The 14,831-nt window shown below is 52.2% G+C and overlaps 9 protein-coding genes across 9 annotated transcripts; 3 read left to right on the top strand and 6 right to left on the bottom strand.

The window, feature by feature from the left end:
• Positions 1 to 558: 558 nt before the first annotated feature.
• Positions 559 to 1,321, top strand: N7468_002063 (superoxide dismutase; the record flags this gene model as incomplete). The annotated part of the gene is made up of 3 exons (XM_058471360.1): positions 559 to 606; positions 663 to 1,142; positions 1,214 to 1,321. The coding sequence occupies 3 exons, from the start codon at positions 559 to 561 to the stop codon at positions 1,319 to 1,321; spliced, it is 636 nt and encodes a 211-aa protein (XP_058334501.1).
• Positions 1,322 to 1,481: 160 nt separating this feature from the next.
• N7468_002064 (uncharacterized protein) lies at positions 1,482 to 2,042 on the bottom strand (the record flags this gene model as incomplete). Its single annotated transcript, XM_058471361.1, has 2 exons — positions 1,482 to 1,713; positions 1,777 to 2,042. The coding sequence occupies 2 exons, from the start codon at positions 2,040 to 2,042 to the stop codon at positions 1,482 to 1,484; spliced, it is 498 nt and encodes a 165-aa protein (XP_058334502.1).
• Positions 2,043 to 2,384: 342 nt separating this feature from the next.
• Positions 2,385 to 2,715, bottom strand: N7468_002065 (uncharacterized protein; the record flags this gene model as incomplete). Its single annotated transcript, XM_058471362.1, has 2 exons — positions 2,385 to 2,535; positions 2,588 to 2,715. The coding sequence occupies 2 exons, from the start codon at positions 2,713 to 2,715 to the stop codon at positions 2,385 to 2,387; spliced, it is 279 nt and encodes a 92-aa protein (XP_058334503.1).
• A 149-nt stretch (positions 2,716 to 2,864) lies between these two features.
• N7468_002066 (uncharacterized protein) lies at positions 2,865 to 3,110 on the top strand (the record flags this gene model as incomplete). Its single annotated transcript, XM_058471363.1, has 1 exon — positions 2,865 to 3,110. One exon carries the CDS (start codon positions 2,865 to 2,867, stop codon positions 3,108 to 3,110), a length of 246 nt encoding a protein of 81 aa, XP_058334504.1.
• A 422-nt stretch (positions 3,111 to 3,532) lies between these two features.
• Positions 3,533 to 5,246, bottom strand: N7468_002067 (glycoside hydrolase family 47 protein; the record flags this gene model as incomplete). The annotated part of the gene is made up of 4 exons (XM_058471364.1): positions 3,533 to 3,618; positions 3,670 to 3,844; positions 3,895 to 4,942; positions 5,017 to 5,246. The coding sequence occupies 4 exons, from the start codon at positions 5,244 to 5,246 to the stop codon at positions 3,533 to 3,535; spliced, it is 1,539 nt and encodes a 512-aa protein (XP_058334505.1).
• Positions 5,247 to 7,612: 2,366 nt separating this feature from the next.
• N7468_002068 (histidine biosynthesis protein HIS4) lies at positions 7,613 to 10,352 on the top strand (the record flags this gene model as incomplete). Its single annotated transcript, XM_058471365.1, has 3 exons — positions 7,613 to 8,459; positions 8,521 to 10,089; positions 10,153 to 10,352. 3 exons carry the CDS (start codon positions 7,613 to 7,615, stop codon positions 10,350 to 10,352), a joined length of 2,616 nt encoding a protein of 871 aa, XP_058334506.1.
• A 545-nt stretch (positions 10,353 to 10,897) lies between these two features.
• Positions 10,898 to 11,902, bottom strand: N7468_002069 (uncharacterized protein; the record flags this gene model as incomplete). Its single annotated transcript, XM_058471366.1, has 1 exon — positions 10,898 to 11,902. One exon carries the CDS (start codon positions 11,900 to 11,902, stop codon positions 10,898 to 10,900), a length of 1,005 nt encoding a protein of 334 aa, XP_058334507.1.
• Positions 11,903 to 12,547: 645 nt separating this feature from the next.
• N7468_002070 (uncharacterized protein) lies at positions 12,548 to 13,165 on the bottom strand (the record flags this gene model as incomplete). The annotated part of the gene is made up of 2 exons (XM_058471367.1): positions 12,548 to 13,016; positions 13,080 to 13,165. The coding sequence occupies 2 exons, from the start codon at positions 13,163 to 13,165 to the stop codon at positions 12,548 to 12,550; spliced, it is 555 nt and encodes a 184-aa protein (XP_058334508.1).
• A 717-nt stretch (positions 13,166 to 13,882) lies between these two features.
• Positions 13,883 to 14,752, bottom strand: N7468_002071 (uncharacterized protein; the record flags this gene model as incomplete). The annotated part of the gene is made up of 1 exon (XM_058471368.1): positions 13,883 to 14,752. The coding sequence occupies one exon, from the start codon at positions 14,750 to 14,752 to the stop codon at positions 13,883 to 13,885; it is 870 nt and encodes a 289-aa protein (XP_058334509.1).
• Between the last annotated feature and the right edge of the window lie 79 nt (positions 14,753 to 14,831).

Below are 14,831 nucleotides of genomic sequence, written 5' to 3' on the forward strand. Positions count from 1 at the left end.
ATGACTTCGTGATATTCGCACGGTGGGAAAAAGCATGAAGTGTGGTGATGGTGCGGAGGTGTGATCTCGGGCTGGATCTGGCCCACGCTGATTGGCCGATGCACTGCGAGTATACTTAATGGTGCAGCGTTTACTCACTTTGAGCTCTGCAAAGTCATCTCCAAGTCTCACTTCATCAGATCGATGTTCCAGAGAGGCCCAAACCAAGAGGGGAGCTCATATGCTAATATGATTGTCATTCCTGGATGACGTGACGATCGTCAGAACCCTTGTTGCTGGCCAGAGAAGCGAATCAGCCCGTTCCAGTGGAGCCAACGATGGAAATATGCTCAATCTTGCGCAACATGAAGCGCATTAGTAATGAGAAGGGAAGGGAACTGTTTGCCTATACATCATAGCAGGGGGGGAGCTTAGGTCGTGCTGTCATACCTTGGGGGCAACACTTAAAGAGGGGCAGTGGGAAAGGACCTTGGAGACTCCCCTCTTGGTCCTATCCTATCCCTCTACTACCCAACATCTCGTTTTCCTTGACACTCATCTCCAACACCCAAATCAAACATGGCCTCTCAGCAACACACTCTCCCTCCCCTTCCTTACGCTTACGATGTCAGTCTCGGACTTTCTCCATGTCTCACTCCGTCAAGTTAAACTAATTCCCGCAGGCCCTCGAGCCCGTGATCTCCAAGCAGATCATGGAGCTGCATCACCAGAAGCACCACCAAACATACGTTAACAACCTCAACGCGGCTTTGAGCTCCCATGTCACCGCCACCCAGGCGAACGACGTCCCTTCCCTGATCGCCCTGCAACAGAAGATCAAGTTCAACGGCGGAGGCCACATCAACCACTCCCTCTTCTGGAAGAACCTGACTCCCCAAGGCACCCCAGGCAACGACATCACCAGTGCCGCCCCCAGTCTGGGCTCGGCTATCAACTCCCGTTGGGGATCGCAGAAGGCCTTCCAGGAGGCTTTCAACGCCACACTGCTGGGTATCCAGGGAAGTGGCTGGGGCTGGTTAGTGAGCGTTGGTGGGCCAAAGGGCCAGCTGGAGATCGTGACGACCAAGGACCAGGATCCTGTTGCCAGCACTGATGTTCCTCTTTTCGGAGTCGACATGTGGGAGCATGCGTACTACCTCCAGGTGAGTTTCTCCGACATAGTAGCTCTCGAGTTGTCTTCATATGGATGCACTAACGGTTGATGTTCTTTCAGTATCTCAATAACAAGGCTGGCTACGTCCAAGGCATCTGGAGCATTATCAACTGGGCCGAGGCGGAGAAGCGCTACACCGCGGGCATTGAGAATCCAATCAAGCTGTAGGCCCAGACGAGGACATGCTTTCAACGAATATCAGAATCCCAGACAGTCTGTAGCAAGGGCGAGCTAGACGATGTGACTGGAATCAAATGAATATTCTCAGCAAAATGAGCTTGCTATGTAAACTGCGTAGAAGATGAAGAGAAGTCATAAAGTCATTGCACTAATTGTATCCAACGATCCCGACCCCTAGGATTGACCCGCCCGCTTCCATCGTGACCTGACGGCCCACAACCCCCTTCTCCGAAGCGCCCAGGTCCAGCCGTTCGGGCAGCTCGAATTCTACCGTCCTTGGTGCCGGCCCTGCCGTGGACTGTCCCCGGGCGAAGTCTAGTCGAAATTTGTGTAGTGGAGGAGGAGACGTTGCCGTGTTTGTGGAGAGGTCACCGTATTTCCTGGGGATACAAATGAGTTTTTTTCCTTTCTTCATTGGAAAGCACGCAATCGTGGGGACTCACTCGATACGCATATCGAGTTGCCGATGTCCCCGCAATGCGTTGTAAGTGTCGGCATCGTCGATGTGGAAAGTGGCCTTGGTCTTGCGACTGTTTGACTCTGGGTCGCGGAAGAACAATGAATATGGAGACATGGATGCAGTGGATGTCACTGAGTCCGGGGATGAAGACAGCGAAGCGACCGAGCTATTCGATGAACAAAGCTGGTCTAGAGGGAAGACGACAGCGATGGTTCCGCCGTTGGCGGTTCGGGTAGTATCACCGCACATATTCGAATAGATTATAGATTTGCTGGGTTTGAAAGACGGAACACTGGGAAACGGGGGTAGAAAGATGAGTATTTATTGATAATAAGAGAGAATAAAGTAAGTTGATTAAGAGAATGACTGGAATTCACTACAAGGCTTTATAGACGCCCGCAAGGTCGGCCACCAAGGTGAGCGGGATCGAGCAGATATGCGCATGGGAGTGGATCCGGTGGAGTCACAACCCGCATGATCGCCAACGTGAATGTCCCCCTTCGTGTGTCGCTTTGCAAATCCGTCGAATGCGAGCAAAGAATAAGAACAGTGATGCGCTGGTTGTAACACAAACTGTCATGCTAGCCGGTTTCAGTCGAGGTCTTCACCTCGCTTCTTCTTTTCCTTCTTGGACCCCGACTGCTTGTGCAGTTCCATCCGTTTGTGTAGGAGGCTTGTCTGGCTCTCTCCAGAGCGCAGCCCGGATGCCCAGCCGGGGAAAATTCCCAGGGGATTGCTGACTCTGTTGAAAGATCAGCACGAGCCAACAGCCTGGGTCGGCTGATGTTGCTTACCCTATGTTCAACGGAAACCTGATCTTGTTGGAATAGATCTTCTCAATAAGAAGGATGCCGGTCAAGGAAATGAAGATCGCTGCAACTGCTTTCCAGGTAGCAAGAGAGGTTGGCGGAATTCCGGACATCTTGCTAAAGAGTGGAAGCTTGACGGGGGCGTTCTTGACGACTGCCACTGGGATGAGTGAATAGGAATGGGGTGTGGAAATGCAGAGTAGGTGTTTGCAGACGACTCGTGAAGGTTCATGTTCAACAACGAGGTTGCGGATGTTCGATCATGACCACCTCTATGGAAGCAGCGATTGAGCTCCGGGCAGTTGCCTTGGTTGTTCCGGCTACTTCACATCTTCATTATGCGCGGTTGGGCTTTCCTTCGTCAAAGCGATTGGAACGAGAAATAGAGAGCGGTGTCAGAGCAGCGGCTCTTGTACGCCGGCGGGTTGAGAGGTTGCTGACGTCCTGGCGTACGAAGAATAGGCGCCTTACTCACCAGGGGCCAGTTGACATGGTGCTGTTGAGATAGCCCAGAATTTGGTGAAAGGCTGGGCTTGAGAAAAGAATATACTAGACGAACCAGGCAATTAGCATGGCATACACACCAAATAGGCTACAAGGGAAGATGGAGCTGGTTTTACAAGTATCGGCAAGCACTGTGAATAATCCAGAATGTCATGGTCGATAAAAGTAACTCACTAGAGCGGGTCAGAATAGCCAGGGTTGAAGGGTTTATTTAACTTCATCCAATAATCCACCATACTCGACTCTCGTGACTTGCTAAGAACTCTAGTACACTGTTGGCAGTCTGGACGGGTTGAACGGCCACTGCTAGCCTCGCTCTAAAGAAATATTTTTGAAATGTTCAGAGGAATGATGATCTTAAATATATTTGAGGCTTCTGTCACCTCATGCTGAATACCTATTTACTAGAGACCAGTTACCTCCATCTTAGGTATGCTTGACACTGAAGGGGTGGGCCTCGGTGTTGAAAACGAACGTGTTCTTGTCACCCTTCTGAACTTGCCATTCCGCATCTACGATCGTTAGCAGGCTTCATTCCGTGTACGCTGCAAATAGGAGCTTACCTTCAGCATGAACCATGTAACTGTACTTCAGAACTTCGGCAAAAAGGAAGCTCTCCTGGTTGTCGTCCTTGGAGCCACCGTTAGGAGCATTCACATTGGTGATGCCGGCAAAGCCGGAGTCGGTGCGAGTGGTGGCATTGATGGCAACAAAAGCGTTCCAAACCCAGTTGCGGTACTATGCATGATTAGTGGAGCCCACTGGATAACAACAAGGAAAAGACTCACGATTTCAGCACCCGTGACACGGTACGCATAATAGAAGCTTTCGATCACCTCCGGACGGAGGACGTAGTACCCGCTGTTGATGTAGAAGCCGGCCTTCTCGTAAAAATCCTGCTGGTCACTTGGCACCTTAGACGGATCCCATCCGAAGGAATCGGGACCGATCTTTGTGAGCGTCTCATTGTAGGTAGCCTCGCAACCGTGGACAAGATCAAGACCAAAGTCAATGAAATCCTGTCGGCCAAGCACAGTACCACCCAGAAGGAAGCTGCCTCCATCAAAGCAGGTCAAGTGCTGGGAGCTCAGGTCATAATTTCCGTTGTTGTACGAAGACAGGAATGTCAACTCGGGGCGGGGCTTCGGGTGCGACGCGAGATTCTTGATAGTGGATTCCGCTGCAAGGACCCAGCGATCCTTGTAGGTCGCAAAGCGAGTGGGGTCATACACGTACGCTTTGATCAGATACTCGTAGAATGAATCATCGCCTCCGTTCCAGGAGACCACGCTATCGGTGAATTTACCGTCTTGAATACTGATGGAGCTTCCCACCAAGCCGGGGAAGGGCTCTGCGCTCGAAGGCTGCGGGTTCAAGAGATACGACTCTGCCTTTTGGCTGAGATTGGCATACTCGTCGTTGCCGGTCAAGTCGGACAAACGAGTCCACTCCAGCACCAGAGTTCCCGTCACGGCGAGGCCATTGGTCGTGGCACCGTCGTTTCCTTTCGAAGTGATATTGAGGTTATTGTACGGCACTCCGGATGGGGTGTCAAACGCAAACTTCAACACCTCGGCCAGGTTCTTAGACTGGGTCAGCAAAGTGTCCACCTTGCTCTGGTCTGAGACCAGACCGGAAGCTGGCCCGTTTAGCAAATCATAGCCAGACAGCATACCAGCCAAGTAGCGAATCGTGGTCTCGAACAAGCTGACTTGGTCATTAGTTTGAGTATAGTCGATCTTGGCAATGTGGTCGAGGATGGTGTTGACTGCATCTGCATTGCCCATGATGATAGCGGTCGAAAGCGCGTCGACCGCTGATGCGCCCCATCCGTTCCTAATGGATTTGGTCAATGAATGATCCCACCAATTTCAGTTCGGCCTACTGGGAGCTCGGCATTCCAAGCTTACCGTGAATCCCCATGTCCGTTGGAGACGGGGTGTAACTCATCGTGAGGGAAAGCATATTTCATGTAACCATCCCACGCATGTTGAAAAGCCTCCTTCACGGCGTTAGCCTTCCCTTGGCTCCCAGCGCGCGCACTTAAAACAGCCTCCGTCTCAGGCTGGGGATGGGGAAAGGCGCTCGCCGATCCCAATAGGCCCAGTGCCGCCAGGGACAGCGACAATGCCGAGCGCATAGTTGCTCTGGTTCTAAAAGAACGATGTATAGTATAGGGGTAAGAGGGAACTAAAAATGGCGTTTTACCAGAGCCGATCAACAGCGCAGGGTGTAGGGAATGGATAGGGAGTCGCAAACGAGCGAAGATGGGCCAAGGCGACTAATAAAGTAGCTGAATAGATCAAGGCATGGGGGAGTGGGGGAAGATGTGCGCAGCGGAAAGGGGAAGCAGCCCGTCACACGCGATCTTTTGTTTACTCAATCGACTCCGCACTGCATGTTCTACAACTTGTGGCGACCATTAGTGCCGAAGATCCCCTGGACTCCATTCCTGCAAGGTCCAAGCACTGATCTGCAAGGGCCCTTCTGGAGTGTCTCGCAAGAATGTTGCTCGCCTCGGCCGTCTTCTACAGTGTTCTCGGCTTCTATGCATCATTCTGTAGCCCAACCGCGGTATCAACAACACTTTGGTAAAACCGTCCTTCAATCACTATGTGACCTGAGGATCCCTTGGCGAAATGGGGGAAGGGTCCATCTGCACGCCTTAGGCAGAGCCAAGCCCAATTGTCCTCCCTTGGGGCTGGGCCCCTGTCCGACTAGGAGGGGAAGGAAGCCTTATGACCGCATCGCTGCAGCCGCCAGTGGAACCCGGTCTCCAAAGCCACCATTCGGAGCTTTGCGGGCATTTTTACTCTTCCGACGAGAGCTGCAAAATCCATTGAGGTCTTGGCAACTGGGTTTGAAGAGCGCTTGCGGGATACTACAACAGAATTTACTCCTGACCCCTTAGGCTGGGGTTGGGGGCTAAATTCGGATGGCGCCGTATCATTTGATCCTTCCCCCGCGTGGGAACATGCATCGTGATCGCCTCAGATCAGCCCGTGCCGGGTTGGTGTGACGTGAATCATGTGAAACCTTTGTCGTCCAGAAGCTTTCTTCGCGCCTAGTCTGTCAGGTAAGGTCACTTTCTATGATTCCATACCACATGCAAGATACCACCCCTGGGACTCTGGCATTTCGATCAAGAATGACTCCAGGCGCCGATCGTAGCTTTCTTCCCTCAAACCCGATCCTCGGTAAATACTGTGACTTTTGATTGGCCTTTCATATTAGAGATCGAGTTTCTTTCCCTTTCGGGTTTAATTTGACTCGCAGGCATCTGGGTAGCCTCTGGCTGAACCCGTGTATGCTGAACTGCTGGCGAGCTTAGGGTTAGTTGATTAGACCCAAGAAAACGGAGTACTAGGATATTTGGAAATCTCGCTGATGTATACAAACCCGTACATCCAGTGACATTGAACAATGGCCTACCACTTAGTGGTCATCTGTGTCTGACTATTATTATGAATTTGCTTGGCTCTAGCAAACCTGTCAATCAAATCTTGAACACGACGCGCATTGGAGTAAGCACTGGTAGAATAGCACCGAGTATTGCGGACCCAACATTGTCGAGTTAGATGGCAAGGAACCAGGGCTCGGCAATATTCAGCCACTTCGCAACCTTGATGCGCCACATTAATGAGCTTCTTTCCGCTGACTTGTAAGGAATCCATTCCTCCCAGATCAGTACCAAAAATAGGTGATCTACAAGACAGATCAGAAGAATGACCTGGGTATAGACCACAATGGCTAGGTCTCGTGTCTATAATCTAAACAAAACCTACCACGGTATTGATCCAGGAGCGCTAGCGCTTGTAGTTTCCCTGTCTATATGTGCAGGGTGACCCTAAATACGCCTTAATAGCTGTCCTACCATGGGGCGCCTTCCTGGCAGGTCATTCATACGAGGCCAATCATTGACGTGTAAATCAACCATCATAGATTCCCTTGGGCACTTCCATAAGATGTAGATCTCCCAAGAAGAACAGGACCTTGCCCGGGAGCTAAATATCATATTGAATGGTCAGATTCTAGACATTTCCCTTAGGGTCCGTCACTTAGGGTCAATGGATGGGATGGTAACTCGGTCTTGAATAAAGAAGCAGAGGTGAGCAAGTATTTTGCTTCCGTTCATTGGTCATATATATTCAGCAAATGTTAGTCGTCCGTGGCGTCCGTCATCGGCGATGATTTAGTGGGGCGATCCGGAGTATCCTTACATGCAGCGTGGGATTATTTAAGCACACGGATAACCTTTCCGTGTAAAGACTAGCGCCAGGCCTGAATAGCCCGTGTCCATGCCGTATGAAGCTAGCCTAGAAGTGTACATATTAAATTTGTGCGTGGATATATTCCCTGTCACGATATCTTGCGGCCAAAAGAAAAACGGTGACTCAATCATCAACGCCTCTTCAGCACATACTGCGTCCCGTACGGCCTTTTCGAATTTAGGGGGCGCAAGATATCCCTGGAGACTAGCCATTTGTGCTTGCGACTCCATCCACCATGGCCACACCATTCCTCATATCGTACCCCTCCACCCCCACCTCCGGCCTCTCTCTCAAGCAAATCGCCTACTTCGGACGCGTGCTGGTGAAGGTGTCGACCCTCGCCGAGGCTGAGAAGTTCCTGCGTGAGCACTTCCGAACCCTCGATGTATTCATTGATGCGACCGCTGTCGAGTCCGCCGGGGATCTCGTCGACATTCTCAACGCCGGCGCTGCCAAGATCCTCATCTCCCTCGAGCAATTGACTGCGCTGTCGCAGGAGCAATCCGTTCCTTCATCACGTCTTCTCGTCAAGGCCTTGCTGAATGACCAGATCCATACCCTTCAGCAATGGATCTCGGCCGATTCCGCCGAACGCAACGACGTGAGCATTTACACCGAGGCCTCCGCGGCTACCAGCGCCGCTACAAAATTGAGCATTAGCTCTGATTCTCCTCGGCTATTCGTCACATACGAAGACCAGGCCATTTCCGAGGAAGCAATAATCCAGGTCACCAAGCAGGGTGCGATTGCGGTTATCCCTTCGCAGAAATTGACGGTTGAGCGGGATGCGGCTGACCAGATTTCCGCTGCGAAGCTTCTGGCCGCGCGCGCCGTCACGGACCAGGCCAATGGGTTGTATGCTACATCGGTTACGGATGAACGCGGTTCTTGCCTTGGTTTCGTCTGGAGCAGTGACGAAAGTATCGCTGAGGCTCTCCGCACCGGTACCGGTGTGTACCAGAGTCGCAAGCGTGGGCTGTGGTACAAGGGCCAGTCAAGTGGTGATGTGCAAGAGCTGATTCGCATTGGATTTGATTGTGATGCCGACTGTTTTGTCTTCGTAGTGAAGCAGATTGGTCGAGGTGCGTTCCTTTCCCTGTTCTATATAAACCCCCCCCCTATGCTAACAGTGCATTTTGCAAGGTTTCTGTCACTTGGGTACTGAGACGTGCTTTGGCGCCTCTGCGGGTTTCTCTCGCCTCCAGAAGACTCTTTCCGAGCGCAAGACCAGTGCCCCCGAGGGCTCCTATACTGCTCGTCTCTTCAATGACCCGAAGCTCACCTCGGCTAAGATCATGGAGGAAGCTCAGGAGCTGTGCGATGCTCAGACGAAGGAAGAGGTTGCTTTTGAGGCGGCCGACTTGTTTTACTTTGCCCTGACCAAGTGCATTGCCGCTGGTGTCACCCTGGAAGACATTGAGAGGAACCTCGACCTGAAGAGCTTGAAGGTCAAGCGCAGGAAGGGCGATGCCAAGGGCCCATGGGCCGAGAAAGCTGGCCTTGTTGCTCCAGCGTCGAAGCCTGCTCCTACCCCTGCCCCTGCTCCCGCAAAGGCGGAACCCGTGGAAGACCGCTCTCGTATTGAAATGAAGCGTGTCGTCACTTCGGCCATGTCTACAAAGGAAGTCGATGAATTCCTCAAGCGTCCCTCCCAAAAGTCCAACGAGGCAATTGTTGGCCTCGTCAAGCCTATCGTTGAGGATGTCCGCATCAACGGCGATGCTGCAGTGCTCAAGTATACCCACAAGTTCGAAAAGGCTACTTCATTGACCTCGCCCGTTATCAAGGCTCCTTTCCCAGCTGAGCTGATGAAGCTCTCGCCCGAGGTGCAAGAGGCTATCGATGTCTCAATTGGCAATATCCAGCGCTTCCACGCCGCCCAGAAGGGCAGCAATGATACTCTGAAGATGGAGACCATGCCTGGCGTGGTGTGCTCCCGCTTCTCGCGCGCGATTGAGGGCGTCGGTCTGTACGTCCCTGGTGGAACGGCTGTGTTGCCTTCCACCGCCATGATGCTGGGTGTGCCTGCCATGGTGGCTGGCTGCAAGGACATTGTTCTCGCCTCGCCTCCCCGGTCCGACGGTAGCATCTCCCCCGAGATTGTCTACGTCGCCCACAAGATCGGTGCCAAGAGCATTGTTCTTGCGGGTGGTGCTCAGGCCGTGGCCGCCATGGCATACGGTACCGAAAGCATCAACAAGGTCGACAAGATTCTGGGCCCGGGCAACCAGTTCGTTACTGCGGCTAAGATGCTTGTGTCGAACGACACGTCCGCCGGCGTCAGTATCGACATGCCCGCTGGCCCTAGTGAAGTCCTCGTCATTGCAGACAAATCCGCCAACCCGGCTTTCGTTGCCTCTGATCTTCTGAGTCAGGCTGAGCACGGCGTTGACTCCCAGGTGGTCCTCATCGCGGTGGACCTGTCCGAGAAGGAGCTCCTTGCCATCGAAGACGAGGTGGATGCGCAGGCCCGAGCTCTCCCGCGTATGGACATTGTCCGCGGCGCCATTGAGCATTCTGTTACCTTTGTTGTAAAGGATATCAAGGAGGCCATGGATCTGAGCAACAAGTATGCTCCCGAGCATTTGATTCTGCAGATTGCAGACGCCGAGGCCACTGTGGACCTTGTGCAGAATGCCGGTAGTGTTTTCATTGGCGCTTGGACTCCTGAGAGTGTTGGTGATTACTCCGCTGGTGTTAACCACTCCCTACGTATGATATCCACTCCCCATGAACCATGTTGTCGCTGATCAGCCACTAACTATTCTTTTGTAGCTACTTACGGATACGCAAAGCAATACTCGGGCGTCAACCTGGGCTCTTTCCTGAAGCACATCACAAGTTCGAACTTGACCGCTGATGGTCTTCTGGGTCTGGCCAAGACTGTTGAGACTCTGGCTGCGCTGGAAGGCCTGGACGCTCACAAGAGAGCTGTCAGTATTCGTGTTGCACAGATGCAGAAGGATCGCTCGTAGTGCTGCGGTCTCGGGTTGTTGGCTTTCTATAGATCTTACGAATCAATGTTTAAAAATAGCGAAAAGTCTTACGTTGGAATTCAGTGGTTGGTCACAGTGGCATTTCCTGTCGACATTACTCTCATGCTGTACTTATGTTCTCCAGTCTCCTACCTAGTGAACAGTCGCATTTGCAGCTTGAAGAAGTGGAAGTCGTATTTAAGACATAACACCTTGTAAATCCTTCGCACCAGAGGCTCAACTACAGACTAAAGATCAGCAGCACCGAGACCGACGTTCTGCTGATGTCAGGGCCCACATGTCTGACAGGGCAGCAAATCCTCGCGAGCAGAAAAATCTGATAATAATTAAACACGAAATTTAGATACTTTTGCTAAACGCCTATCATGAGGGGTACATTTGCAAGCCCAATACCAGAACCGTGACACTTTCCAAGCCACTCGAAACTATCCGTAAGAGAAAACCACAAGAACAATGACCAAAAGTGGATAAAGAGAAAACGGAGCGCCCGAGATCGGGTCTCCACCGATGCCGAAATTGAAAATCTATAGTTGCGCAACGTCATTGAGGATCTGAACTTCCTGTCCTGGCTTGAACGCAGGTAGTCCCATATATGGACAGCCGTCGCAACGGAACGCATCGCCCAACGCACAGCTTCCACACGAGCCTTGCTTGCCTTGCACGGTAAAATCCAGTTCGTTCAGATCGTCCGTCTGCAGCTTCATCACGTTCAAACTCTTATCAGCAGCCTCTCGGCGCGCCTTATCCTCTGCTTCGAGGCGGTCGGCGAGACCGCAGGTACAATCCTTGCAGGCTCGCCGCCTCCGACCGGTCTTGGGTTGACACTCTGGGGCTGTGGAGAGAATAGTTAGCTTGATGTTGTAACGTTGAAAAGGGGGTGACCTCGGATAAAGCATACGCGGCATGATTGGTCTGGCGAGATCATCTTCGTCCAAGAGATCGTCCTCATCAATCAAATCTTCGTCCTCGTCCAGGTCATGGTCGGTTCCGTTCAGTCCAACGAACCCGAACCCATTCCCGTTTGCAGTAGTATTAAATGATACTGCTGCGGGTGGAGCAGCCGGGGCAGTAGTCTTTTTTTTCTTTCCTCCGAGCTTCAGTGGGACAGCGGATGATTGTTCGTAATTAGGTTTTTCGAATCCCGAATCATTCTGTACGAGGCCGGCCAGCACGGCCTCCAGGGCCTCGGTCGCATCAAGTGGTTTGTCTTGGGTCTGTAACTTGGCGCCAGGCTTCATGGCGGGGACGAGAGCAGTGTATACATCGCGAGTGAGGAGTTGGAGGGCCTCGGAGCGGCGAGAGCCATCGGCATCGGTGATAATGAGGACGAGATCGTATGCGGAAGAAGGGAGAGTAACGACGCCGGAAGCGAGACGGTCGAGCATCTGAAGGTCGGAGGTTTGGCGAGGGTAAGCTGTGAAGAGCTCGCGGAGTTTGTCCTCCTGGGTGGCGATGGAGGGGGGAGCAAGGAGGAGGGTGCGGGGAGTGTCGACGGGCTTCGCGGGGGGGACCGCCCGCCATGAAGACATCGTCGTCATTTGTGTCAATGGTCACAAATGAGGGCGCCATTGTATGTTTTGGAGAAGAACCAGGAGAGGAGAGTGAAATAATCCGCAAGTGAGGGGTGGCGATATTTGCGATAAATGATATCTTAGTAAGCCCACCATTTATAATCGCCCAAGGTGCCCAGATGCACTCGTCCTATCAGATTGCGGGGATTACCTGGGCGGTCTGACCGTCGTGCCCCGACACCGGAAGGATGAATGGTCCCAAATAGGTTAAGAAGCACGCCGGAGGGGGTTGCTTTGCGACGTCGTATAGGAGGCCAAGCCACTCACAGAGTGTAATTAGCAATCAAGGTCTCCATACCGAAAAAAAAAACCCCTCTCTGATGCTGAAGACCAAAATAATCCATGGGTTATTGCTAAGGCCTACGTTCTCAAGCCTTTTACTGTTTCTGGAGGACTTTACGACGTCCGAATCTTATTGGCCGGTTCATGCAGGGTCTACTGTGGAGTTGCAAATCATGCAGAGAAAACTTAGCTTTTGATCGCTTAAATGCTAAAGTTTATTAGTTGCCTAAATCAGAAGTCTATAGTCCATACCCGTCGCTAAAGGAAAAAAAAAAACACCCCCCCAATCACAGAGCTTATGTACAGAATCAATGTCTCATGTCAAGGAATCGTCTCTCGCTTCTCCAGGATATCCCATGTTGGCGTCTTAGACTGATCGAAGTGTGCCTGGCCGTCGAATCGGTGCTCACTCTTTTTCTTCGAAACATACCACATCGCAGTGTCACGTACAGAGCTCCAGTCGGTCACAGCTGCCCCGAGGGCTTTCCCATCCCGTTCGGCAGATTCCAGCGCCTCTTGGATCCACGCCACGCAGTTCCACGTGTCGTATCCCGGCTGCCCGCCGCGGATTGGGGTATTCTCGAACACGGCGATAAGGCGATCAAGGTCTGCAACCTTGCCAACCATGATTCGGACTAAAAGCATAGAGGTCGGGCCTAGGGTGGTTCCGCGTGCTTCGTATTTCCACACCGATTGGCGGTTTGCGATAATCTCCTTCGCGTGAAATCGTCTGCCGCGAGCGCCCTCTTTCCGCTCTTCTTTCGGTCCAACGATGAACGCCCAGTGATAACTGCTGAGATGTTATTAGCGACTGCGAAGGGCATGGAAAAGTGCAGTTCGACGCGGTTCTTACGTGTCTTCTAGCCCCGGCATCTTGGGCTGCCCGCCGCGGGCATAGAGCGTGACATAGAGGCGATCCTTGTTCCCATGCAAATGCATAGATCTGGTCGATTGCGGTGGGTTTGGGGGAGAGAAAGGTCTTGTAGATTCGAGGCACAGTATCAGAAGACCAGCAATGCTTGCAGAAGAAAAGTTTTGTGTTTGGGAAATTAATTCAGCTCGCCCAAATTTTAGTGGTGACCGCCTGAACGCTTGGGCCAATCCGCGATGTAGATGTAAGATTGATTTTTTGGTTCTTCCCGTGCCAAACCAAAATAAGATCATCAGCGCGTCATAGAAACGGTTCGGACTCACCCCGAAGGTGCCTGACTCTATTTATTTTTTTTTCTCTTCCCAATTCCTGGTACACTACTGCTGTTTGTCGGGCCTCTACCATTCTCAGTTCTTGCAATTAGCGGCCTAAACCGCGGTCGGATACTCCAGTCCAACGTCAGCGGAGTAAGATTGCAACTAGCCTGTATTCAGGTAGGGCTGAACACGCTCACATAAACTCTTCAGCATTAATTTATAATCACGGCCGTGTCAGAGCCCGGGACCAGTCACCATTTCATGCAACAGTCAATCGGATTCGGACTCGCTTATCACAATACCATTAAATGTACCATGCAAGAGCTGCGCGCTAATTACAGCTTGAACAGAAGCAAATTTGAATGGAAAGAAGAAAGGGGAAAAAAAAAGAAAGTGGCCAAACGAGGTATGCAAAATGTCGCCAGTCAAATGAAGAACCAGAGGGTATAGTGGAAAATTAGTCACAACTTAGAAGTCGCCAAAATAGCGCCGTCGAATCCGTTCCATCTCCAGTTCGTACGGCATCGGGTCGAGGAATTTGTCGATTTCATCCTGCCAGAACTGATTCTGCGGATTGACATGAATTGCGGACGTATATTCCCAGTAGGGAGGGTACCATCCAGTGGTCTCCCAATCCACAATTCCTACTATCTCGTCCCCTCTTGCAAGTATATTGAGGCTGCTGAGATCACCATGCGTGAAAACCGGGGGAGGGCTCGGGCGTTCGTGGAAGCTGATCAGCTCCTGGAGATCGGGCGGGTCCTCCGGGTGATGGCCGTCTGTACCCTGCCGCAATTGCCGATGGAAGTCATCAATCGTGTCAAACGGTCCCCAGAATGAATCGTTGGGGAGTCGGGGGTCGTATATCGGCCCACCGTCCACATTCGCGACCCCAATGTCCTTGGGTGGCGGGATCCTCCGGAGCTGCTGGACCATGTCCCTGAGCTGAGATAATATCTTCGCTTTCGACTCCTCGGAGCGTCGGTACCATGTTGAGGCGAGCATAGTGCCCCGAATTCGCTCCATGACAATGTATGTCCGGTCCTGGTCGGTGAAGGCGCAATAGACGGTTGGCACCGGGATCGTCGTATTCTCGCGAACAAATCGCAGGACATTTGCCTCCGCAAGGGTTGTGAAAGGACCAGCCTTGATACAGAAATTAGAAACGAAAATTACGCCTCCTGGCGACTTGAATAGGTGCCGGAGGCCTTTGGTGTTCACTATGGAGACGGCGAGGCGGGTCAAGATGCGACGCCAGAAGGTGTCGTGGATGGGAGGGGATCGATGCTGACATGCCGCCTGAGTACTGCCCGGAGAAGCACCAAGTGCTTCGTCCATTGAAAGAGCCTATCGCCGCCGTAGCGGGGGGGGTGTTAGACGGCAAACAATCGTGGATTCCCAAGGGGGGTCGTTGGAA

The sequence above is a fragment of the Penicillium chermesinum genome, assembly GCF_028974085.1.
Source record: "Penicillium chermesinum strain IBT 19713 chromosome Unknown utg000002l:1.0-5270490.0:1.0-5274688.0, whole genome shotgun sequence".
Lineage (NCBI taxonomy): Eukaryota > Fungi > Ascomycota > Eurotiomycetes > Eurotiales > Aspergillaceae > Penicillium > Penicillium chermesinum.